The sequence below is a fragment of the Triplophysa rosa genome, linkage group LG17 (assembly GCF_024868665.1).
Source record: "Triplophysa rosa linkage group LG17, Trosa_1v2, whole genome shotgun sequence".
NCBI lineage: Eukaryota > Metazoa > Chordata > Actinopteri > Cypriniformes > Nemacheilidae > Triplophysa > Triplophysa rosa.
Window position 1 is genome coordinate 23,429,500 of NC_079906.1, and position 24,336 is coordinate 23,453,835.

Consider the following 24,336-nt stretch of genomic DNA (forward strand, 5'->3'; position numbering starts at 1 on the left):
AGCTCGGATCACCACACAGACACCTCACAATTCCATTGAACATCCCATAATAATCAGCTTGTGCCTGTGGTCGTGCAGGTGCGTTTCGTGAAGCCGGTGTATCCGGGACAATCTCTGCAGACAGAAATGTGGAAGGAGGGAAACAGAATTCACATTCAGTGTAAGGTAAGGAAACATTCTCCCAGAAGGCCGTGGGGCGGTTTTGCTCTATTTTTTAATAGAACAGCCGTGGGGTGATCGCGATGGCAGCGTGAGGCTGTTTACTTCTTGATGCGGTGATTTGTTCTGGCTTTCTAGGTCAAGGAAACGGGAGGCGTTGTGCTGTCTGGAGCGTACGTGGATTTACACGCCGTCACAGACTCGAGCGTCAGCCGCGGCCCGCCGGAGGCACGATCACATTAACACCATTCTGTTATCATACATACACAACAAACCTGCGAGTTTCACCAGAGAATGTTTGCGTTCATGTAGACAGATGAGCTTCAGAGCGATCTTGTGTTTGCCGAGATCAGACGCAGGATCAGAGATGTCGGCGCTGAGCTGGTGAAGAAGGTTAACGCTGTCTTTGGCTGGGAAATCACTAAAGATGGAAGTACAGTCAGACAGTGGAGTAAGTCGCGCTTAGCAAGCCTCAACAGTCTCTAACACACAGCTCTTGACATGGCAATGAAAACCGCTTTCTTTCAGCTATTGATCTGAAGTCAGGAGGTGGAGATCTTCACAGAGGAGAATACAAAGGCAAAACGGATGTGACCTTCACGGTGGCAGACGACGTCTTCATGGATGTGGTGCAGGGGAAAATAGACCCTCAGAAGGTAACAGAATCACACAGATCAGCAGACGCGTTTATCCAGTTACACACACCCTCAAGCTTCTCTTTCTTTCTCTGAAGGCGTTTTTCTCTGGCAAGCTGAAGGTCAGAGGGAATATCATGTTGAGCCAGAAGCTGGAGGTGATACTCAAGGACTACGCCAAACTGTGACCATCTGCAGTTTATTAACAGAGAAATCAAACGCTTTCATGTGATGATTTGCTGAATAGAATGCCGTTTCTAATTCTTATTGTTTTATTTAGATCTTGTTATCGTGAAGCGAAACACTAACGGCGTGATTCATTAATACGGTTTAATAAAAGCTGCTCATTTCTAACAAACTCGCACTGTGTGACAGTATGCGTCATGTAACAAATGACAGAAGCATTTACATTGTTGCATTAAATGGATTTATTTGTCATGATGTATCTGTATACTATACAGTCTGATTTACAGTCATTATAAAATTAAATTGATTTGAGTTTATTCACATTTGAGGTTAAAGGATCGTCTACATATCATCCTTATTTCACTTCAGATTCTTACACTTTTTTTCACGAGTAAAATAAATCAACTGAGCTCTGAGAGAAATGACCTTCATCATCTAAAATCTCACATGAGAAACACAAGTTTCAGAGTTTGTGCTCGGGGTCGATCGGTTGGAGGTAAAAGTAAAAAAAAGCCCTGAACAATCTTTCTAAAACTGAAATTCTGCAGAGCTCTTAATGATTATAAATATTTCTTAATATTTAACACAGATCTTTTTATACAGAATCATTTAATCATAAACTCAATAAATCTTCTTTGACATATTTACATCCCATAATAAAAGAAGCTGTAATCTTCACTCTGAAATCAAATTACATGAACATATTTACAATCTTTAAACGAATAATGAATCATTGTGCTGCAGCTGTCATCCATTCATTTCTCCACCTGTGCTCGTCTCTCTCAGAGTGTTTCTCAGACTCATCTGACAGACAGAAGCTCAAGTCTCAGGGTTTATTCTGTGGAATGATATATTTCAGCTCAGAACACAGAAGCAGGAAGTGATTTAACAGCAGGTGTATCTGCTCGTGTTGAGGAGACTGATCTGTGTTCATGAGCTCTCTAAACTAAATACTGTTTATTCTAGTAATATACAATACCTTCCCAATATTATTATTATTCATATTTGTACAACACAGAAACTACCACACGTAGTTTAACAGGAAGTTTATGTTTAAAGCCACTTCAGTAACTTCAAGGAAAAGGAATGAATGTCTGGTGAGCACCAGCGAGGAGGGATGGGGATATTTGATGGACATTAGGTAGAAATATAAGGACACTTATCACTATTTAAGTCAAGAGCACGATCACAACACTGCGTAGCAAGAGTTTGGATAGTTAAGGCTTTACTGATAAATATATATATCTTTATATAACTCCCTATAGAAATGTGCTTCAGTAAGTCTGTGCTGACGTGGACTGAGATCAGACAAACAGATTCTCTGGATTATTAGGGGATTGGCTGAGAATTGGAGCAGTGATGTCCGAGTCTCTCATATTGCTTCTCTTACCGTGTGCAAAGATTAAGAGTGTGCTACATAATAAACTTCACATGAGTTTTGATGGCGCCGTCGTCCGGCAGGACTCGCATCTTCATGGTTCCGTCCGCCCCGCAGGAGAAGACGTGATTGGCCGGGCCGGTTTCGATCTGCATGACGCCCATGCCGAGGTTGCGAAAGATGGACTGTCTGGCGTGTTCGTTGCTGAAGGTGTGTAACAGACTCTGGGTGGACATGCTCCACACCTGACACACACATCACGACAACATCACAATCATATTCTCTTCAATTTGTACAATGTTACACAAGATAAAACACTCGCAGAAAGAGCTCTATAGTTTATTAAGTGCCCCTAATTTTATTTCATTCATTTCATTTAAAAAAATATATTTTGGTGCTGTATATTTATGAAATGAGTCACATGTTAATTTTGTGATTATAACCATGACGATTTCTGATTAGTTTCAATAAAACTGTGTGGTAACAGTTAAAATGTATTAAAGGGGCAAAAGTGAGAAATCATTTACTCAAACCTGTATGAGTTTCTTTCCTCCGCAGAACACACAAAATGATATTTTGAAGAATGCTGATAACCAAACAATTGTATGAACAAAACCACTGGAACATTTCTCAAAATATCTTCTTTTGTGTTCCACTGAAGAAAGACTCACATGAGAGACTTTCATGTACACGGATCAGAGAAATGTCTCTCTTCAATATTAGTTCTCATTTAACTTCCATCTTTTATTGTTTCTTGACCAATTCACAGTTTCACAGGCAGTTAAATGTCAAGCTTTCTCACACCTTGATGTTTCCTTCAGCCGATCCGCTGATGAATCTTTCCTCTGTGGAGTCCACGGCCAGAGCTTTGACAGGAGAATCGTGAGCCTGGAAACTCTGTCTGTGAATCTTCTGACTGAGGTCCAGAACACTGACCCAACCCCTCCGGCCTCCGCTGATCAACAGCTGCTGTTTGGAGGCTAAAGCCAGAACGGTAGCGCCAGACTCATGGCAGCTGAACGCTGAAATCACACACAGGATTAACTTTGATTCATTCACACGGGCCGACGTGTGTGTGCGCGTGTGTGTGCGCGTGTGTGTGTGCGCGTGTGTGTGTGCGCGTGTGTGTGTGTGTGTGCGTGCGTGCGTGCGTGCGTGCGTCTTACCCTGCACCAGACTGTTGGCTGGTGTGACCAGCGTGTCCCACAGACAAACATTTCTGACAAGACAATAAAGAGAACATGTTGTGTGTTGGCTCTATGAAGATCTAAAGTGTGTGCGTGTGTGTTGCTCGCTGTACCTGTTGTCTGTCGACAGGCCTGCTGTGGCGATGAGAGACGATGATCCCACGAAAGCAAAATCATTGGCAGTTTTATTATGACACTGAAGTGTCTGCATGAAAAACAAAACACACGTCACACATGTGAGAGACTCGACTAAACCATCAGACTGATCCTCTTAAAAAATACATCTCACGCTCTTTACACAATGTTGGGCTCTTTGTTTCCGTCATAATGTTCTTGACTTTACAGCAGCTGATTTTAATATCTTCACACACACACACGTACATCATGTTGGTACATGATAGAATAAAACACACATTTACCAGAAATGGTTTGGGTGTGTTTCCACCGGTGCTGGTCTGCCACAGACTCAAAGCTCCGTCTGCATCTACAATCCCAAACTACACACACACACGCGCACTTCAACATAAACTACACAAACCCACACTTTGACACAAACTACACAAACTACACAAACACAGGTTTTGTTTACCTTGTTACCCTGATAGTTAAAGCGGATTCTTGTGACTCTGCAGTTTCCAGGGCTTCTGAAGCAGGTGATCTGCTGTGAATGTCCCCACTCAAACATCCGCACACTTCCGTCCTGAGCTCCGGTCAGATCTACACACACACAGAATCATGCGAGGAAGGTGATGATCAGGTCATTGTCACTGTGTGGCAGAGTGAAGCGTACAGTACTTACACTACAGCGGTCAACAGAAGAGGTTATATTCTTTAAAGGCTAGTTTGTGATATAGGACAGCGAATGAGAGGACAGAGAGAGGGGGGGGACTCACAGTAGGGCAGGGTGGGGTGTGATGTCATCCGTCTCACATTATTGATGTTTCTTTTGATGAGCTGCTTGAAGAAACAAAAGCAAGTCAATGTGGCGGTCAGTCTGGCATCTTTCCTGGTGTGTTTGATGACACAGGTGAAGCGTCTCACCACGGCCGCTCCTCGGCCCGTCTGCACGCCGCCCAGCCAGGGCATGTTGATGGGCGTACCGGGGCTGCTGTGCGTGTAGGGCGTGGTGCCGTGCAAAGCGGCGAAGTCATCACGAGCGTGGACCACCAGAAAATCATCGTTCCTGTCAAACAACGGTGGAGTTGCGATCAGAGGAACGGCACTGAAAACATTCACAACGCACCTGAGACCAGTGTCATCCACATCTCACCCTTTGACCTCCATCTCTGCCTCGTCGTCGATCCACGTCAGGATCTGAGTGGCCAGGATGGCGGAGACATCCAGCTCCTGGATCTCCTGAGTGGAGGCGATCACTAAACAGTTGCGATTGGCCTGGAAAACAGCGAGACGCTGATGAGATTTCAGCTCAGCCACAGAAAGCCGACAGAAGAACAGCAGCTCACTTTATTGATGGCGAAGGCGGTGATGAGGTCAGACTCTTTGTGGATGATGCGAGCTTTGGCCCCGGGGCTGCCCAGACCGCCCTCGATCTGCGTGAGAAATGAGACTCGCTGTGACATCACTGACACTGACTGCAGATCGGGTATATTATGAGAGCGAAGGGCAATAAATGTGAGGTGTTATGCGTCAGGAAGTGACTGAATGATGGAATGTGAGTTGACGTTCAGCTGATACCTGCTGTTGGTTGGGCTCCAGCAGCACAGAATGTTTCAGACTGTCAGTCTCCTGATTTATCATGACACATGCAGATCAATCCCACACATCAGAGAGTTAACACATGACAACACAACATTAATTACATCACATGCGTGAATTACTCAACAGACAGAGAAGAGATCACGAGAGATAAAGCACGCCAACAATGCAGATGGGGCTTATTTTAGTAACAAAGCAATGTGTGCGACACAAATACCTCATCCTGATCTCGTTTCTTCGTGAAGATGTTACGGATGAAGGTTTCCTGAACCTCTTCCTGTTTGACCAGAAACTGCCACAGACGTTTGACGGGCAGAGCCGAGCGCCTCCGAGACCTGAGACGGCAACATTAAACATTAAACTTCTTTCCTTCAGAAACCATACACACACACAAGCACATGTTGGTGTGCGGTTTACTTGAAAGGTGTATTGGCAGGCTCCAGCAGGGCTTTGTGCCTCAGAAGAGCCGGTCCAGACGACACGCTCTCGTCCTGCAGCTGTGTGGAGATGTACCATGACGGAGGACCTCCAAAAATCTCCAGCCTCTTCAACAACAACTGCTCCCAGCGCTGCAGGGTCTTCAGAGCCGCGTGACACAGCGGAGAACACACGGGCAGATCTAACACGCATCACAAACAGTCTCACACTTATTCCTGCAGCAGGCGCTTTTCTACGTGATGGCGTGTGAGCGCGTTTACCTAAGAGGTCATGACCGGCTGTTGGGTAGAAGCTCTTGAGGTTTAACAGAACCTTCTGCACCATGGCCAATCGCATCAAGCACCAGCTGCACGTGAACAACAGTAGTCACTTTTATCCAAATGAGGGTAACAATGGAAGCAACTGGCACAACATATGGACCACATATAAAAGCGTACGTGCAGTAAAACTGCTCTCATATAGCCCACCACTGTACACAGAGCGAAGGTTTTGGGGTTTTTTAAGGATAGAAAGACTAGAAAAGAGATAGAAGTCAGAAGTAATCGGTCAGGTGATTCTTAAAGATGGCAACAGAATCTGCTGATCTACATGACATCATCAGTGGGTCACAGTGCACGTGTCGTTTATCACGTGACCGCAGGGACTGAGACGCACCTGAAGGAGTTACTGTTAGAGTGTTCCTCATGAGGAGAGTTGAGATTAAACACATCATCATCTTCATCATCCTCATCCTCACTGCCTTGGCTTTCCTCAGAATCATATTCCACTCGACTGGCAGATGGAGGCACGTACGGCTTCATGGAAGAAAAAAGCACACAAAAGCATTCACACACACACACATCTATATAGAAACATAGAAACTCTCTAAACACAAACACAGACCTTTGCCATGAAGTAATCCCAGATACTGAGCTCGGGCGGCACCAAGCGTTCTTTAGAACCAGACGGTTCCCGCTCCTTCACGGGTCTGTCAGGAACATCTCTGGAGTGACTCCGTGAGGACTGAAGCCTGAAACGCCTCTGCTTACCTTCTGCATCTTCCACTAACACACAAGCACACAACATCACATGACATGACATCACTGCTCCTGTAATGCTTTAAGAACTTCTGTGTCGTGAAAAGTGTCACGTTGGTAACACAAGTCATGCATTCAGTCAAGCTGTAGAGGAGAGATGACAGATGTATTTGAATAAAAGTAGAAACCTGACGGTGAGCTGGACGTCTGCACCACAGGCGCAACACAAACACCGCCTCCAAACACAGCCACCCAGAGTCTGCTGTTGAGCGGATGAGCCACGATCCTGAAGAGCTGATGGGCGGAGTGAGTGGCCAGACCGTGAACAAACAGACTGAGGAAGACTGCGGTGAGGATCTCACACAGAAGCACGGGCAGACCGGCCTGATTCTCATCTCCTGAAGCGTTCAGCAGTGGAATGAGAGCAGCGATACCTGCAGAGATCATTCAGTGATGTGAGTCTGTGTGCGTGTGTGTGTGCGTGCGTGTTCGTGCGTGCGTGCAGGCGGGTGTTACCGGGCCACTGCGCAGGTGACGTGTTGGGCAGGACGGTTTCCTCCATGCTCACGCTCCTCACCGGGGGCTGATGGGTAAGCAGGACGCTCTGGTAGATGATGCCCGTGAAGGGATTCACATGACTGATGAGAAACAGAGACATGATGATCAATCGACACAAAGAACAGGAACAGAACAGATCTGTGTGTGAGAATGAAACTCACGTGTAATTGTGTCCGTCACACAGACACTGATAGATGCAGGCTGAGAGAGACGCCGCCAGTGTGTGCATCACATAAATCTGACGGGGCAGACAAACACATGATGACGGGAGACACACGGCACAACAATCACATTCTCGCGTCACACATCTCTGTGGTACCTTGTTGTCCACCACATCCGGCTGTGGCGGAGAGTCCAGACCGTTGATGGTGTGCAGGATATCATGAGTCAGATTGCTCAGGTGCACTATGGGATTGGCCACCACAGTTTTGGAGCGAGCGGTCCAGGCCAGCAGCAGAGGAACTGATGTGTGCTGTTGAGTGACGTCCTGATTGATGACAAACACATCCAGACATCATTCAGAAACACAAGAGCAAACACTTAAACAGCACATCAATTCTGTCACACAGCCGTCTGAGGGTCACCCAGCTCACCAGTAGGGCTGCAGGATTACTCCTACTTTAATCATGATAACCATCACAATTAACATAATCGTTGTGATAATAATGTTTTAAAAGCAGCACAAAACTCCTGATAAGGTCAGAAAATCATCACAAAGCTTGTGTCTTTTAAACTGACACTTTACAGGAGGTTTTTTTTTTGCTGAATTTCTACTATTTAATACATTTTTGCAAAACCCACAGTCGAACATGAAGGGTGACCAATAGTAATGATTTATAAAAAAATTAAGAAATTAAAAATGGAGTAGCAAGGTTTCATTCCGAAGGTCACAAAATGTTCATTATTGTGGTGGAGTGTTTAGATGATTGATTGCGTGCTTTGAAATACGGTGTTGACGAAGTTTAACAGCAGCAGATTATAACATAATCATTGGCTGTAAAGTATAGACCTAATAAACACGCTGAAGTGACATTAAAAACACAAGTTCTGCGGCCAGCTGCATAAAACTCTTTTAGACTAGGGTTATGGCTGGAATACACTACAAGACTTTTGCTCAGATTTTCAGTCTGGAGTTGTTGCAGAAAGTCTGCAGATTTGATCATGTATTGTTTTCTATGCAAACGTTCAAAAAGTCTGCTAGTGTATGATGTCTAGTTTTTTAAAAATCTGCTCAGAATTTAAAAGTCTTGTAGTGTATTCAAGCCAGTCGTCTAATTTCTCAGTTAAGACTGGTGTTTACTTTTTAAGTCAGTTGCACAAAATCTTATAAGGGTCTAATTTAAGATAAAAAAATGAAGACTCGTGGCCCTCCTGGCTCATTTTTCTTTAAGATCTATGTCGTCATGGAAACCAATAAACTGTAAACTGCTCTAGATTCAGAACATGCCTGACTTTGTGCTATACAGTCGCAAATATTTTATTAAATGGACAATAAGAAGAGGAAGAGATTTCAAAGACCAATAAAATCCACTGGAAATCTTTTATGAAAATGCTGGAGATTTATAGAATAGAATAGAAGAATAGAATGGGCTTTATTGGCCAAGTATGTTTCCACATATGAGGAATTTGTTATAGTGACAGAAGCTCCACAGTGCAACAAAAAGACAGCAACGGGACAGAAAACAGATGAAAAAAAGAATAATATTAATAATAATAATTTTGTGTACATCTTTGATGGTTTGTGAAACTGACCGATTTACACTATTAATGTTCTCAGTTACTGTAGTTCGCGCTTTGTTTTTATGATTATTTGCACTGAAATCACTACATTTGTTCATTTAAGTTGATTTGGCAACGTTGTATTTCTCTAATATGCAAATATTTTCATCAAAGAAAAGCTGGTTTAGCTCCTACTGGCGGCCATTTTGTGTTAAGTTGTTCGGTGTCTTACTTTTTCCACAATATAGACGGACTTACAAAAGACAACCACGAGCTTATTTATGCAACAGTCTTTCTTCACGGACTTTAGTGTCAGACTAATTCTTAGACGCTGTCTTAAAACCATGGCTACATATGCAACCGGCCACTGAACTGACCAAATAATGGTGATTAAAATGTTGAGCAAAATAATGGCGATGATCATTTTACCCATGACCGTGCAGCCCTACTCAGGAGTAAAGATTACCTGCTGAGACTCCTGCAGTAAGAGAATCAGCTCCATTCTGACGGATGCCAGACCTGCGCCGTGAGAGCCGTGCAGGCTGCAGTAACTGAGGAAGATCCGCAGCAGCGGCTGGTTCCTCTGAAGCCAGAGTCTGCGTCTGTGCTGCACGTCTCCACCCCGGACCTCCGGATGGTCTCCGGTGCCCACCTGACTCAGATCCACAGAGATGCCTTCAGACAGTCGCTGGAGTAACGGGTTATAACCACAGCACCTCTGCAGGGCCGCCACCCCTCGCTCCAGCCAGTGACACAACTGATGACGCAGTTTCCCTCCATCCAGCTCGTAGCCCGTGGACAGCGTCCGTAACTCTGTGGTGAGAATCTTCAGACAGGAGCTGAACTTCAGCTGAGCAGCCAGAATGTCCTCGCCGAGCGACTCGTGGGTTGTGTTCTCTGTGCCAGAGGAGGAGGAGGCCGCGTCTCGAGGGACACTGTTGTTCTCCGGGTGGATGGTCTTCATCGCCAGTCCAGACTCCTCTTCCTCAGAGTCGTCTTTGTCACTGTCCCACTTGAGCTCCAGAGGTTCATCCTGTAGGGTGACGGACGGCTGACTCCAATCAAGACTGAGCAGAGAATCAGACTGACTCGTCTCTCGAGGAGACGACAGAGAATCAGACTCAAAGCCGTTCATCAGAGAACCGGACAGAGACGGATTCTCTTGGCTGAGGAGCGCCTTGGACCGTTTAACAACCTTTGGCATTTTGGAGAGGACTTCTAAAGCCAGCATGGGACAGCCGGCCTGTAAGTGTGCGTGAGCGGCGGTGAAGAACAGTCTTCTTTCCATCAGACTAATGGAGTCGCTCACGCGGCCCTCGGCCGTCAAGGCCACTTTAGCTTGATCTGAGGAGCCCAGATGACGGCGGAGCAGCAGCGGATGAACCCGGAGGAACGTGTAGAAGTTAAACACGTCAGGATTACAGGGAGAGGTGGCTGCCGTCTCTGAAACCACAACCATAAAAATATCTCTGAACCGAGGCTATCACACTTGTTTTGATATTTAGAGTGTGCAATCAGGTGCTGTTCACACCAAAAGCTTATTTTCTCTCACCGTGATCAGATATATCTGCGTGAATATGAGGCTGTTCAAGCAGAGTGTCCAGAGCCCTGCTGTAGTCATCTAACACCCAGCGTGCCATACTGCGTAAGAACGGATCCTGATGGGCCGGGATCTGCTGCTCGTGACCCAGAACGTGTCTCTGGAGGATTCGTTTGTAAGTGCCGGACATCTCAAACTCAGACTCGTACAGTCGACAGATGACCAGAGCCAGCTGAAGGTCCTGCATCTTCTCTATACAAACCTGATCATGTGTGACGACACATCTCATGACAACACGCATGTTTAAAGAGAAATCCACATCACAAACAACAGATAAGAACGTCATACCTCCACAGCGTCTTTCAGAGATCCAGCCAGCAGAAAGAAAGCGGCAGAATGTTGGAAGCGTTGTTTTCCCAGCAGAGAGAAAGCATTCTTTAACGCTGCCTTTCTCCAACGATCCTCACTGAAGTTATTACTGAAGAACGCTGTCATCTTCACGTTATGCTGAGATCTTCAACACACACACAAGATCTCAGAAAACAGATGCTGGTGGTATTCGCCGCTACATCATTTACATGTATTCATTACATTTATGCATTTGGCATTTCGCTTTTTATCCAAAGCGACTTACATTTCATTATTCTACACATTTTTTTTCCGATTATGTGCAATCCCTGGGATCGAACCCATGACCTTGGCGTATGCTCTAACCACTGAACTACATGACCATTCATTCATTTAGACGCTTTGATCCAAAGTGATTTATAAGAGAGCACATTACACAAGTCTACACAACACGTGTGTGTGTGTGTGTGTGTGCGTGTGTGTGTGTGCGTGTGTGAGTGCGTGTGAGTGCAAGTGTGTGTGTGTGTGTGGACTTGGTTTTTATATGTTAGTGGGGACCTAAACCTGAATACACACCAACACATGGGGACTCGTGTCACCGTGGGGACCAAAATTGAGGTCCTCATGGGCAAAAAAGCTAATAAATTGTACAGAACAATATTTTTACAAATCTAAAAATGCAAAAAGTGTTCTATGATCTTTAGGTTTAGGGATAGGGTTAGGGATAGGGGATAGAATATACAGTTTGTACAGTATAAAAACATTACGCCTATGGACTGTCCCCACGGGGATAGTCAACCAAAGCCTGTGTGTGTGTGTGTGTGTGTGTGTGTGTGTGTGTGTGCGTGTGTGTGCGTGCGTGCGCGTGCGTGCGTGTGTGTGTGTGTGTGCATGTGTGCGTGTGTGTGTGTGTGTGTGTGTGTGAGTGAGTTACCTGTAGAGCCCCCAAACAACAGCTTTCTTCTTCATGGCCAGAAAAAACAAAGCTGCGTCTAAAGGGTCATTGTTCCTCTGATATGAGGCTTTAGCCACCTGTTGAAAGATCACAGATTATTCATCAAAACTGTTAAGGAGACAGAGTTTAACAACATTATACATGCAACCTAAAATCTATTAATGTATATATTTCACAGCACGCTGTCATCTTCCTTCAACACTGTCTGAAATCATACATGCGCTCATTAAAAACACGCTCATCTAACAACTAACATAGCTACAAACCCGATTCCAAAAAAGTTGGGACACTGTACAAATTGTGAATAAAAAAGGAATGCAATAATTTACGAATCTCATAAACTTATATTTTATTCACAATAGAATATAGATAACATATCAAATGTTGAAAGTGAGACATTTTGAAATGTCATGCCAAATATTGGCTCATTTTGGATTTCATGAGAGCTACACATTCCAAAAAAGTTGGGACAGGTAGCAATAAGACGCCGGAAAAGTTAAATGTACATATAAGGAACAGCTGGAGGACCAATTTGCAACTTATTAGGTCAATTGGCAACATAATTGGGTATAAAAAGAGCCTCTCAGAGTGGCAGTGTCTCTCAGAAGTCAAGATGGGCAGAGGATCACCAATTCCCCCAATGCTGCGGCGAAAAATAGTGGAGCAATATCAGAAAGGAGTTTCTCAGAGAAAAATTGCAAAGAGTTTGAAGTTATCATCATCTACAGTGCATAATATCATCCAAAGATTCAGAGAATCTGGAACAATCTCTGTGCGTAAGGGTCAAGGCCGGAAAACCATACTGGATGCCCGTGATCTTCGGGCCCTTAGACGGCACTGCATCACATACAGGAATGCTACTGTAATGGAAATCACAACATGGGCTCAGGAATACTTCCAGAAAACATTGTCGGTGAACACAATCCACCGTGCCATTCGCCGTTGCCGGCTAAAACTCTATAGGTCAGAAAAGAAGCCATATCTAAACATGATCCAGAAGCGCAGGCGTTTTCTCTGGGCCAAGGCTCATTTAAAATGGACTGTGGCAAAGTGGAAAACTGTTCTGTGGTCAGACGAATCAAAATTTGAAGTTCTTTTTGGAAAACTGGGACGCCATGTCATCCGGACTAAAGAGGACAAGGACAACCCAAGTTGTTATCAGCGCTCAGTTCAGAAGCCTGCATCTCTGATGGTATGGGGTTGCATGAGTGCGTGTGGCATGGGCAGCTTACACATCTGGAAAGGCACCATCAATGCTGAAAGGTATATCCAAGTTCTAGAACAACATATGCTCCCATCCAGACGTCGTCTCTTTCAGGGAAGACCTTGCATTTTCCAACATGACAATGCCAGACCACATACTGCATCAATTACAACATCAAGGCTGCGTAGAAGAAGGATCCGGGTACTGAAATGGCCAGCCTGCAGTCCAGATCTTTCACCCATAGAAAACATTTGGCGCATCATAAAGAGGAAGATGCGACAAAGAAGACCTAAGACAGTCGAGCAACTAGAAGCCTGTATTAGACAAGAATGGGACAACATTCCTATTCCTAAACTTGAGCAACTTGTCTCCTCAGTCCCCAGACGTTTGCAGACTGTTATAAAAAGAAGAGGGGATGCCACACAGTGGTAAACATGGCCTTGTCCCAACTTTTTTGAGATGTGTTGATGCCATGAAATTTTAAATCAACTTATTTTTCCCTTAAAATGATACATTCTCTCAGTTTAAACATTTGATATGTCATCTATGTTGTATTCTGAATAAAATATTGAAATTTGAAACTTCCACATCATTGCATTCTGTTTTTATTTACAATTTGTACAGTGTCCCAACTTTTTTGGAATCGGGTTTGTACATGTGAACTGTTTTACATGTCAAACCAAACATGCAAAAACATTCCTGTGTGAATGAACCTAAATGTGAATATAAACATTGATTCATTATTCTCACACACCAGTCTCCAGTGAAATCTAATGTAAACACACACGCACGCACGCACGCACGCACGCACGCACGCACGCACGCACGCACGCACGCACGCACGCACGCACGCACGCACGCACGCACGCACGCACGCACGCACGCACGCACGCACGCACGCACGCACGCACGCACGCACGCACGCACACACACACAGAGAAGACAAGAGCGCTTTGTCAAACCTTTTCAATGCATCTGCGCAGTTTATTAGTGCTCCTGAGCCACCAGCCCACACCCATCGCTCTCAGCTCCGGCCATGTGGGATCTTCTCTCTGTAGAGCTGGAAGTGTGTGCAGAAGTTCCTCCTCGGCCTCTGAGTGAAACGCCCAGGCATAATGACAGGTGGATAATCCTGTAGAGCCACACAGAGACACCTCAGACGCACAGCTGAAAGATCTAACCCTTCCTACCCTCATTCATGTGTAAGCATGTGAAATACCTTGGCGGAGGAGCTGAACTCGATGAGCCGGAGGTAACGACGTCAGGAGGAAAGTGTGCAGACGTACAGCCAGCAGAAACTTCAGGCCACATTCATCCAGCGTCTCTCCACCTGAATAAAGACAACACAACATTTAAACATCTCTCAAACACATCAACAACTCAACAGCGAGAGCTCATGATGTAATGACCTCTGCCTTTCCCTTGACTCTCTCCAATGTCTGTGCTGGTGGAAGCGATTGTGTCCGCTAAAGCCATCAGAGACATCTGTTCCATCCGCGTCAGACCCGGCAGACTGGAGTGCAGCAGGTGACTGGATAACACCTGCGCATGCTCGGGACCGAAGAACGTGGGGCTGTACTTGGATAGATCAATGACTTTGACATTTCCGTCCTCCTCGTCGGCACCGAAAGGATCTGCTTCGTCCGTGCTGAGACCTGAGGTTTGGAAGAGCTCATCGTAGGTGTCCGTTCGGCTGGACGTACGAGCACCGTCGGCCCGTTCTTCGGCTCGGGGAGCGGTCTCCTCGTCAGCAGCTAACAGCGAGTATAAGGGCAGCGGGGGGATAGAGTCGATCTCTGTGTAGTCCGAGCTCTCGCTCTTGCTGAACATCTTTGGGTCTCTGGCGGTGCTTCCGCTGGCACTGATGGTGAGAGAGCGCAGACGCCGTTCGTGGCTGACCGGGGCATCTTTCAGAGACACAACCTCCCCGGCAATGCACTTCACCAGATGGGATAGGATGGCTTTGGCCCGTTTGACCTTGCCGAGGTCCATGAGCTCTAACAGCTGTACCGGATGATACTGGGCCAGAGTGGGGAAGAGGTGATGAGCTGCCTCAAATAACCCAGAATCCTCCAGCTCTGCTGGCAGGTCATACACGGTTCTCTTTCCGCTCAGCTTCTGAGCCAAACTAGTCATTGACCTGGTGAGGCCCTTCTTAGGAGGATTCGGACTGAGCCCCTCCTGTTTCACAGCGGCAGGAAGAGATGTCATGCTACCCGTGCCGACGCTGTTCTCTCCGGTGGTGACGGCCGGTTTGACCGGGGCCGGAGGCTGCCATTGAGAGTACACGTGCATCTCACAGTCCATCCCGACCACCAAGATGCCATCTCGCACCCAAGACAGAGAGACGGGAATGGGCAGCGACCCCTCGACGGATGACACCAAATCCACTACTCGCAGGAGAACCAGACGAGAGGAGCAGCGCTGCTGGCCGCTGTCAGAGAGTCCCAGCTCCAGAGGCTTTCCCGAAAGCATGCCGTACATGTAAAGTTTGGATACCAGACCCACGGTTAAGATATGAGAACCATCCTCTCTGGAAACCCAGTCCAAATGAACCTGTCTCCTGCTGACAGCTAAACAATCGCTAGTGAGCACGCATGAATCCCTGACGCTGGGTACCATCAAGCTTTTGTCACAGTCATTGCTATCAGGACTATAAGAGCCGCTGATCTTCAGCGTTTGTTCCAGGATCCACTGAGAGCCGCCTGTGGATTCACACTGGAATATGCTGACGTGCACGAGGGGTTCGGCAGCGCCACCGCGAGGTCTCTCTGACCTGTGTGCCACCACCACTCTGCAGGTGTGACAGCAGCTGAGATCCATGAGCTGTCCAGAAACACTCAGAGCACTGCTGTTGACCAACCCTTCCTCTACAATCAGAGGCCACTCCTCCCACACGTATGATGTTTTCTCGGGAGTCTCGGGGTCAAAGACAGCGTTACACCTCCAGAATCTGACAGTACCATCCGAGCAGGACGTGGCCAGCAGATACGGAGCCCGTCCGGCTGGCTGCAAGGACGAAGAGCTCAGGTGACCTGCAATAAGAACAGGGTTTTTCAGCTGATTTGATTTTGAAACACTGAATGAGATCAATCATCTGCTGTTTATTTCACCTGCAGCGGGTGTTACACGAATGACCTCGACACCCTCCGGCAGATGGAGCTCCTGACAGAAAACTTTAGTGTGTGTAAGAGTGAGGTGACAGGCGCTCTGAAGGTTGGATGTGCTCTGCTTTGATCTCTGGGTTTGTGTTGAGCTGAACGTCTCAAACGGTGATGACGTATGGCTTTGATCTGAAACAACATCAATAAACGTGACGATGAATCAACGGAGAAATGTTTACAGTCTACTGTATCGTTCTGGTCTTTTAACACAAATCTCACTTTGTTTGAACACAGAAGCAATCTTAAATTGAACTTCCATTACACTCTTAAAATCCATCACAAACCCATATTGACAGGATCAGCCTCTAGATGAAGATGCCACATGTGTAGAATTGATCTGCCGCTGTGAGAAAACTCCAGCACCACCAGAAAGAATCGAGCGGAGAAGATGGTCCGGCTGGAATCTGAACGAAGAACAAGAGCTCATGAACTCACACAGACACAGAACAGAACGAGTGCTGTGATCATATCAGAGAGAATCTCTCCATACCAGAATCCTGCAAACCATCATCTGATTTCTCATTTCCCAGGATCAGATCTTCCTCAAACACGTGCAGGAGCTGCGTCTGTTTGCCCTGCTGTAAAACCAATAACACAAGATCAAAACATCTCTCTTGATATTTCACTTCTCTACCGGATCTTATACGTACAAAATCTGTGATGGCATCCAGCTCAATAATGCAGCCCGGTCTGTCCGTAGATTGTTGACTGATGATATTAAAAACTTCTCCAACATATTTCTGAAAAATCAATCACATGACAAATGATTCTCTTTTATGGAATTGTATTGTGTATGTATGTGTGTGTGTGTGTGTGTGTGTGTGTGTGTGTGTGTGTGTGTGTGTGTGTGTGTCTTACAGAGATGTCAGGGTTAGAGAGTTCACTCAGCAGTTTTTTGGCCTCAATAACAGCCTGATAGAGTCTGAGCGAGTGACCGTCACTGGCTACAAAACAGGCACTGGGTGAGTTACCGTACGCACCTTTGGGAAAGAAATGAAATATGAATGGACCAACAGTAACATCCCATTAGCTTCAAGCAGAAAAACATGCTCGACTTCACCAATGAAACTTTTAAAGATATACAGTAAATATTCATGAACGCTGAATACACATTTATGAATATTCAATGTAGCAGTTAAAACGCAGCAGATGTTTACCGGCACAGCCGTCACAAATAACACAAGAGTGCTTTTCCCTGTTTCTGCCTTGTTACACCATCAGACTGAACTAGTCCACATTCCACAACAAACCAGGAAAGGTTTCATCACAAATCCACCTGTTCATGCTGTTATATGACATTTAGAACAGCAGTACTGTATTATGAGTCTGTCTTAGGCCCAATCACATATACTAGCCCTACACCCTACCCTACCCCTCTGTTTAGTGCGTTCGCGTTCACGTGCGTTCACGTTCTGTCATCATTTACTCACTCTCAGATTGAACGCACTGGAAGATGTCTGGAAGCTTGTCAAATATTGATAATATAAGCTTGGCCATTGACTATGGCAATAAATGTGGATGAGATCTGACATTCTTCCAAATATCTTCCCGTGCGTTTAGCAAAACAAAGACATTTATACAGGTTTGGAACAATATGAGGGTAAGTAAATGATGACAGAATTTTCATTTTTGGGTGAAGTATCCCTTTAACCACCATGGTTGCTCACGCGAGTCTTCTTTTTTTTTCTTTAATAAAGGTTTAAATAACAAATAATCATTTGGTTTATGTTAAATTTAATCAAGTTCATATTCATGTTCTTGAATACTGTTGAAACGTTGCCAAATGTCGCTAAAATTTGCTAACGTCCCGCATTACTGACCCAGCTGTAAAGAATGCCGCGGTCACACTAGGCTTTTTTTTCACATTTTGCTGACCCATAAAACATCGATATGCAATGCCGTGACCTGTTCAGTTGAGGGAAATGCTAATAATAATCGCACAGCCAATTTTGTAAAATACAGCTTTAAAATAACAAACACAACAATACATGAGAATTCATGATGTGTGAATAAAACCATCATTATTTTATTCAGGGTTTTTCTGCCTGCTATACGCAGGGCTCTGAGTAGAAATGTCACATAGTGTGACCGCGGCATTACTCGATACTGACATCCGGTTATGCACCAGTGCCTGCACAGCTGTGATTATGACCCAATCAGAACCGTACTGATGGACAGAACTCTTGAGGGTGTGATGTGGCTTTAGACACAGAGGAAGACATCCTCACCGAGGCAGTTGCTGGGAATGAGCGTGGGCAGCCAGGCCACGTTTGAGAACGCTGATGCGTGCAGCGAGTTGATCCTGGCCAGTTCTGACACGCCCCCCGAGAACGACAGCGGCCCCACCGGATCCACCCGCCACAGGATCAACTCGCTGTAAATAGCGTTGGGGGAGACGCCACCTGATGACGCTCTGCTCCTGTGAGACGAGGCGCCGAGGTCGGAGGGCTGGGGCGGTCCAGCACCCCCGTCGGGTGTCTTTAGGGCATTGTGGTGTGAGGTGGTGAGCAGCAGAGGCAGCAGAGAGTGACAGGCCAGATCGTTGAGGTGAAAGCGATGGCCGCAGTATCGTGATTTATGAGAGACGCTGAGCACCGTCGAGAAGGCGGAGTCCTCCGCAAAGCTGACGGCCCATTGGTTAAGGGAGCCATCAGCGTGTTTGGAGATCATCAGGACGCTGGGGGTGAAGATGCTGAGACGCAGGTTGTTGGAGGCGGGTTTGTTCTGACCCAGGCCGATCAGAGCGGAGGTAGAGTGGGGCAGACCCGCGGGCCGCTGACGCCCGTGCTGAATGGCCAGGTCCACGTTTTTGTTGCAGGCGTACATCACAACGCTGCGACTGAGCGAGTTGGCATCACCAGTGGGGAAGGCCACAGGAATTCGTGATACGAAGGAAACCTGGAAACAGAGAAGGAGTTAACAGTGTGCTCACATTCACGAGAGATCACTAAAGCTACATCAAGAACTGCTCTTCATATAATTCAAATGGATAATGCAGCGAGAAACCTGCGCCTGTCGGAACATGCCGGGCTGGTATTCATCCAACCAGTCGACGTTCCACACCAGCAGCGATCCGTCCATCGGGTGAATGCTGAAGAGCATATCTGCAGCTTTGTTCCAGTTACTCAGCAGCACGTCCACCTGATGATCTACAGCAGCCGCAGGAAGAGAGGCCGAGCCGCCCACGCTGTCCCCATCCTCATCTACGTCTACAGAGAGATTCATTAAACTTGACTCATGCCAATGGAATATAACAGCGTCCCGTCAGGAGGAGAGCTTACCATTCTGCTCGACGCTGCTCCTGAGCTGCTGAAGAAACACCTCCATGTTCAGCGTCAGGTTCAGCTCTTTGTTATTGAGCCAGTGAACGGTGAAGGTGCCGCCCGGTTCCTCCTCAGAGCCACTCATAGATGAGATGGAGGGCAGCAGAGGGATGTCTGCACACAAATCTTACCGTTACATTCGCTTGACAGGCTCGGTTCACAACAACATGACATTTCTAAACACTGATGATATTAACGCTTTTGTTGTTTTCTAGCAAATGACAAACATCAAGGTGATGCACGAAAGCAGATTTTCAGTGAATAATGTCTTATATTTCACTCTGTTCATGACACTGAGATATGGTGATATAATGAACAGTGTTGATGATGTGTACATGATCATTACTAAAAGACTTCTTCCTCATAAACTTGAGTTGGTAAGCCATCATCAGTTATTCTCATTAGTGAAGGTTTAGGGGATAAAATATAGGGCGTACTCACATTGTCCCAATCGAACCGCGCCCAGGCACGTTTGACCCCTAAAGCCTGGTTCGATTGACTAGCGTAAGTGCTTGCAACCACGCTCGGGTGCGGTTCACTTGCTGCGCCCTGGCCTGGTTGGAAGAGGTGGGCTGGAGCGCAGTTTGGTTTGGAAAGGGGGCAGTATGAGCACAAATCGCGCTGGAGCGTGGAACTGAAAGCATGACGTAAATTCTGCGACTGTCAATTCCTCCCCGAGATTCAGCCGTCACCGTAAAAAACATCTGATACAAAGCACACTACACGTGCAGGCGTGTCGCCGCGGCCAAAACTACTCCAGATATCAGGTTTGTCAACCATAATGCAACACTGTGTGTAACGATCGGCTTTATGATAAAGTACGCAAGGGTGATTTAAAAGCACAATGAGCCGTTTACTCTCGTATCGCTCTCGTATGACATGACATCATTTAAGCAGATCGGTCCGTGCAGCGCACACATGAAGTTAAACACCTATAATAAGCCCCAAACTGAACATTGCTATGGATTCCGTTGTGCTGAGAGGGATCGCTTTGTTTACGTTTACTTCGAAGCAGTCGCATCGTAATGATGGTGCCCGGGTGTGGATGGTAAAGAGCAATGTGAGCGCAGGCCAGCGGGGGAGTGGGGAGGGGGACAATCGTGCTCAGGCACAGTTGAGAGCAACTGGGATATATGCAAGTACGCCCATACAGTTTGTAGAGTATGAAAAACATTTCTGGACTATATGGACTGTCCCCACGGAGATAATAACACACGGAGAGTGTGTGTGGGGACCTAAACCTGAATGCACACCAACACATGGGGACTCGTGTCACCGTGGGGACCAAAATTGAGGTCCTCATGGGCACAAAAGCTTATAAATTGTACAGAACAATATTTTTAAAAATCTAAAAACGCAAAAACTTTTCTATGATCTTTAGGTTTAGGGGTTGGGTTAGGGGATAAAATATACAGTTTGTAGAGTATGAAAAACATTACGCCTATGGACTGTCCCCATGGAGATAATAAACCAGACGTGTGTGTGTATGTGTGTGTTACCTGTGGCCGGGTTTATGCTGGCAGCGATGTGAAAGTGACAGAGAGAGTTGGCGTGTAGGATGTTGGTTCGGTGGCTGTAATGTTTGTTCTGCTGTTGAGGAAGAGGGCCTGTATACGACAGCTGAGACAAACCTCTCACCTGCTCTCTCCACGAATTCTTCAGGTTCAGCTGAAACCACAAATAATGTTCTTCAGGACAATGATGATGTGTATTCCGAAAACCACGCATTCACTGAAAGGTCATTCTGTGTCAACTTAACCACAGGTCAACCGAGACACAGAATAAAATTCATTGAAAAAAAAAACCAGGGTTCCTGACATGGAATGAGCCGGCTTTGACTATTCTCAGATGGGCCGGCATGATCTCACCTCCAGCGGGTTGTGTGTGGCGCTGTTGCTGGAGGATTTCTTCACATCACTGTTCATATTGCTGTGTCTGCTGAGTCCCGACAGAAGACAGTCACTGGGTAACAGCGTCTCGGCCCAGAGTCGACACACACTGTCCTTACAGCAGGTCAGCAGAACATTACACACTGCACCTCTAGAGAAAAACACACGCCGCTCTGTCAAGTCCTCAAAGCTCACGTGTACATCATGTCCCATGATTCCTCCACTCACCTGGGCATGTACTTGCTGGTCTTCCTCCAGGTGAAACCGGTGACGGAGCGAGGGTGAGCCAGGTAAATGAAGGAGAAGTTGATCTCTGCTCCAGAGCGCAGGTCAGCGGGAGTGAGCAGTTTAGTGACGTCTACCTGCCATCTGCTGGAGCTGTACCACACCTTCACCAAACAGTCATCCTGCAACCAGAAAATCCCTCAGTAAGACTTCACTTCACCTAGTACTTCACTTCCTGTGATTCCAGACTGGCCACACATGGATTTATCATTTCGTTCATACTGACATCAACACACGTGCTTGTGTACATGTCTATATTTAAAGTGGTCAACCACTGAGATGCACAAAGACACACGCAGCACAAACCTGTCCAGCAGTGGCAAAAAACTCTCCATCTGGAGAAAACTGGATGAAATGAGTCGACGCGGCCGTCCTGCAACATTTCAGAAGAGTGAGATATCACTGCATCTGTTTGACGTGGCGTTTGAGAAAAGCAGAGGAACATAAGATGAATACTGACTTGCACTGCCAAACACATCTCCACGAGCTCTGTGGATCAGAAGCCGCCGCCTGTCGCTCCTCTTCAGCATCTGGACTGATGTGCAGGTTACACCACAACTGAAGAGACGATGAGCCGGTCAACAGACACGTACCTGTAAAGAGCCAGGAGACAGGAGAAAGATGAGCCGCTGACCTCTGACAGGAGGAGTCAGACAGACGTCACAGGTGTTGATGTACCTGTGGGATGCCACGTCAAGATGTGTGCCACTGACTGCACAACAAACTGACCGCTCTTCTGCCAGTGATAATTCAGCTTCTGTTGAACAGAAAACAACAATCAGTGACAGAACAACAAGACTCTGTGAAAGATTTGATGAGAAAAGAAGACACGCCGCACCTGTGCTTTTCCTCGTGGACTGACCTCTACAGGCTCGAACACGCAAATAATGTTTCCGTAAGATGCTGCGATCTGTCGATGCAAAAACAGACCAGGTTTGAATCATCCAATAAATGCTGCTATTCTTGGCTAGTCAAGTGTGAGTACAGCAGTGAACGATGCGAGTGATCTCCACTAATGCACGAAGAACACAACGCGTTTCTGTGTGTTTCTCACCTGACCCCCCTGCAGCGAACAGTCCACACAGCCCACCTGAATGTTCCCGTGTTTGGCTCCTGGGATAATCTGGATCCTCTCAAAATCACTGCCCAGAATGACCACGTCACAGCCCGAGGCGTACGCCTGTCACAACAGCACACGACACGTGAACATATTCACCGGAATGAGAGCAGTGATATAACCCCACACACATCACAGTACAACAGTCTTCACATCAACACAAACAAGTGTTTCCATAGCTTCTCGAGCAGGCCTCAGGTCCCACATAGACAATACACTTTGGTTAAAAGCATCTGCCAAACACATACATATGTACTTCAATGAGTTTCTTGCGTTTACCGTGAACGGCTGGTTGTTTATACTGCCGACAGAGAAGCTGTTGTCTCCGGGGTTGACGGCCCCTGTCAGGACCTGGTGGAGGTTCATTGTTCTTGGCACACTTGAGTTTCAGGATGACGCCCTGAACCCAAACAGAATCGGTGAAAGATGACCATCATCAGTCAAAATAACCAACATAAGCCAAAACTTCGCTTCATCACATCTGTAACGCACTGGATCGTCTGAGATATTTGTAGTGGTGTGCTTGAATTTTCCTCAATCCATTAAGAATTGAATAAGTAAACAATAAGACGAGTGATAAGGGCTCATGTCAGACTAACACTAGACACTGACAACTTAATAAACATGGTCACTTCTTCAAATACAACCTTAAGACACAATATACATCGATACACTAACCCAACCCAAACCCAAAAGAAAGTAACCCGCTGATACTCTCAGTCACATCTGGAGCGTGATGAGTCAGTCAGCCAGTGTCACTCACGTGATATCAGTCATGTCAACTCTAAAGCTTTTAACTCTTTTAAATAGTATGGCAACTGGTCAATGTTTTAGATATTGTACTCTTGAACCCTTAACCATTTGTTTATTTGTGTGTTGAATAAGGTGTTGACATTTTTCACTCCAGTGAGTTTAATCAGAGCGCGAGCTCACTGACAGCTTCATTAATGTCACCATTTTTCAACACTACCATCTGATTCTCACGGATCTGCACGGTTTAAATGTACAGTGAGTGTCACTATAATCGTGGTTATTTCACGTCTGTTAATTCTTTTTGGAAGCCGTTCCTATAATTAGCATATAGCATTAGCATGACGGCAGACGAACATGAGAGATGAGATAAAACCAACAAGTTCACACTCGTCTTACCTCACACACGGCTTTCATTGATGTTTAAATGCAAATATAACGCGTGTTCCTCTCATTATGAGAGATAAATAACACAAACAATGATTTTACTGGTGTTTGTATGAAGAGTCTCTGATCTGCGGCTCGGGAAGTGAAGTGACGCGCGCAATGCATCGTGGGACTTGAAGTTCCTACTCATAGCCTCACCACGTAAAAGTTCATTTTACACGACGTTACTTTCGCAAATAATAACACACTAATTTATTCAACCGTCTTCTACTGTGCATAAGTCGTGTGAGTGCTGGAGTTTATCACAACAAAGGATGGAATATATCAATATTGTTACATTACTGCGACCTGCATCAATTCAAGCGTTACTGTTGTCACTCAA

General features: G+C 46.1%; 2 protein-coding genes across 2 annotated transcripts in view; one reads left to right on the forward strand and one right to left on the reverse strand.

The window, feature by feature from the left end:
• hsd17b4 (hydroxysteroid (17-beta) dehydrogenase 4) overlaps positions 1-1,237 on the forward strand; it is a 7,261-nt gene extending 6,024 nt beyond the window's left edge. The window contains exons 20-24 of the mRNA XM_057355744.1: positions 79-165; positions 298-387; positions 472-610; positions 688-815; positions 893-1,237. Of these exons, the coding sequence (XP_057211727.1) occupies positions 79-165; positions 298-387; positions 472-610; positions 688-815; positions 893-982 (534 nt within the window). The 3' untranslated portion in view covers positions 983-1,237. The remainder of the gene's footprint in view (positions 1-78; positions 166-297; positions 388-471; positions 611-687; positions 816-892) is intronic.
• Positions 1,238-1,357: 120 nt separating this feature from the next.
• dmxl1 (Dmx-like 1) lies at positions 1,358-24,107 on the reverse strand. The gene is made up of 45 exons (XM_057355738.1): positions 23,967-24,107; positions 23,097-23,217; positions 22,755-22,880; positions 22,539-22,610; positions 22,379-22,457; positions 22,161-22,293; positions 22,007-22,073; positions 21,644-21,822; positions 21,395-21,566; positions 21,026-21,194; positions 19,485-19,640; positions 19,210-19,412; positions 18,432-19,101; positions 17,062-17,183; positions 16,854-16,943; positions 16,694-16,781; positions 16,488-16,607; positions 16,153-16,332; positions 14,449-16,074; positions 14,259-14,369; positions 14,002-14,171; positions 11,815-11,912; positions 10,881-11,046; positions 10,545-10,794; positions 9,459-10,435; positions 7,593-7,760; positions 7,435-7,511; positions 7,232-7,353; positions 6,904-7,149; positions 6,582-6,742; positions 6,354-6,493; positions 5,960-6,045; positions 5,679-5,880; positions 5,479-5,596; positions 5,241-5,291; positions 5,009-5,095; positions 4,816-4,937; positions 4,587-4,728; positions 4,439-4,502; positions 4,135-4,262; positions 3,965-4,042; positions 3,659-3,750; positions 3,525-3,577; positions 3,163-3,380; positions 1,358-2,603 (listed from the first exon to the last, which is right to left on the reverse strand). Exons 2-45 carry the CDS (start codon positions 23,181-23,183, stop codon positions 2,394-2,396), a joined length of 8,676 nt encoding a protein of 2,891 aa, XP_057211721.1. The 5' UTR covers positions 23,184-23,217; positions 23,967-24,107; the 3' UTR covers positions 1,358-2,393.
• Positions 24,108-24,336: the final 229 nt, after the last annotated feature.

Excerpts from the sequence above, each read along its gene's own strand:
- dmxl1 (XM_057355738.1), bottom strand. The coding sequence starts at position 23,183 with ATGAACCTCCACCAGGTCCTGACAGGGGCCGTCAACCCCGGAGACAAC. Across the intron at positions 7,761-9,458 it reads TACTGCAGGAGTCTCAGCAG|GACGTCACTCAACAGCACAC; the intron begins GTAATCTTTACT and ends GTCATCAATCAG. Across the intron at positions 6,494-6,581 it reads GGGATTACTTCATGGCAAAG|CCGTACGTGCCTCCATCTGC; the intron begins GTCTGTGTTTGT and ends TCTTCCATGAAG.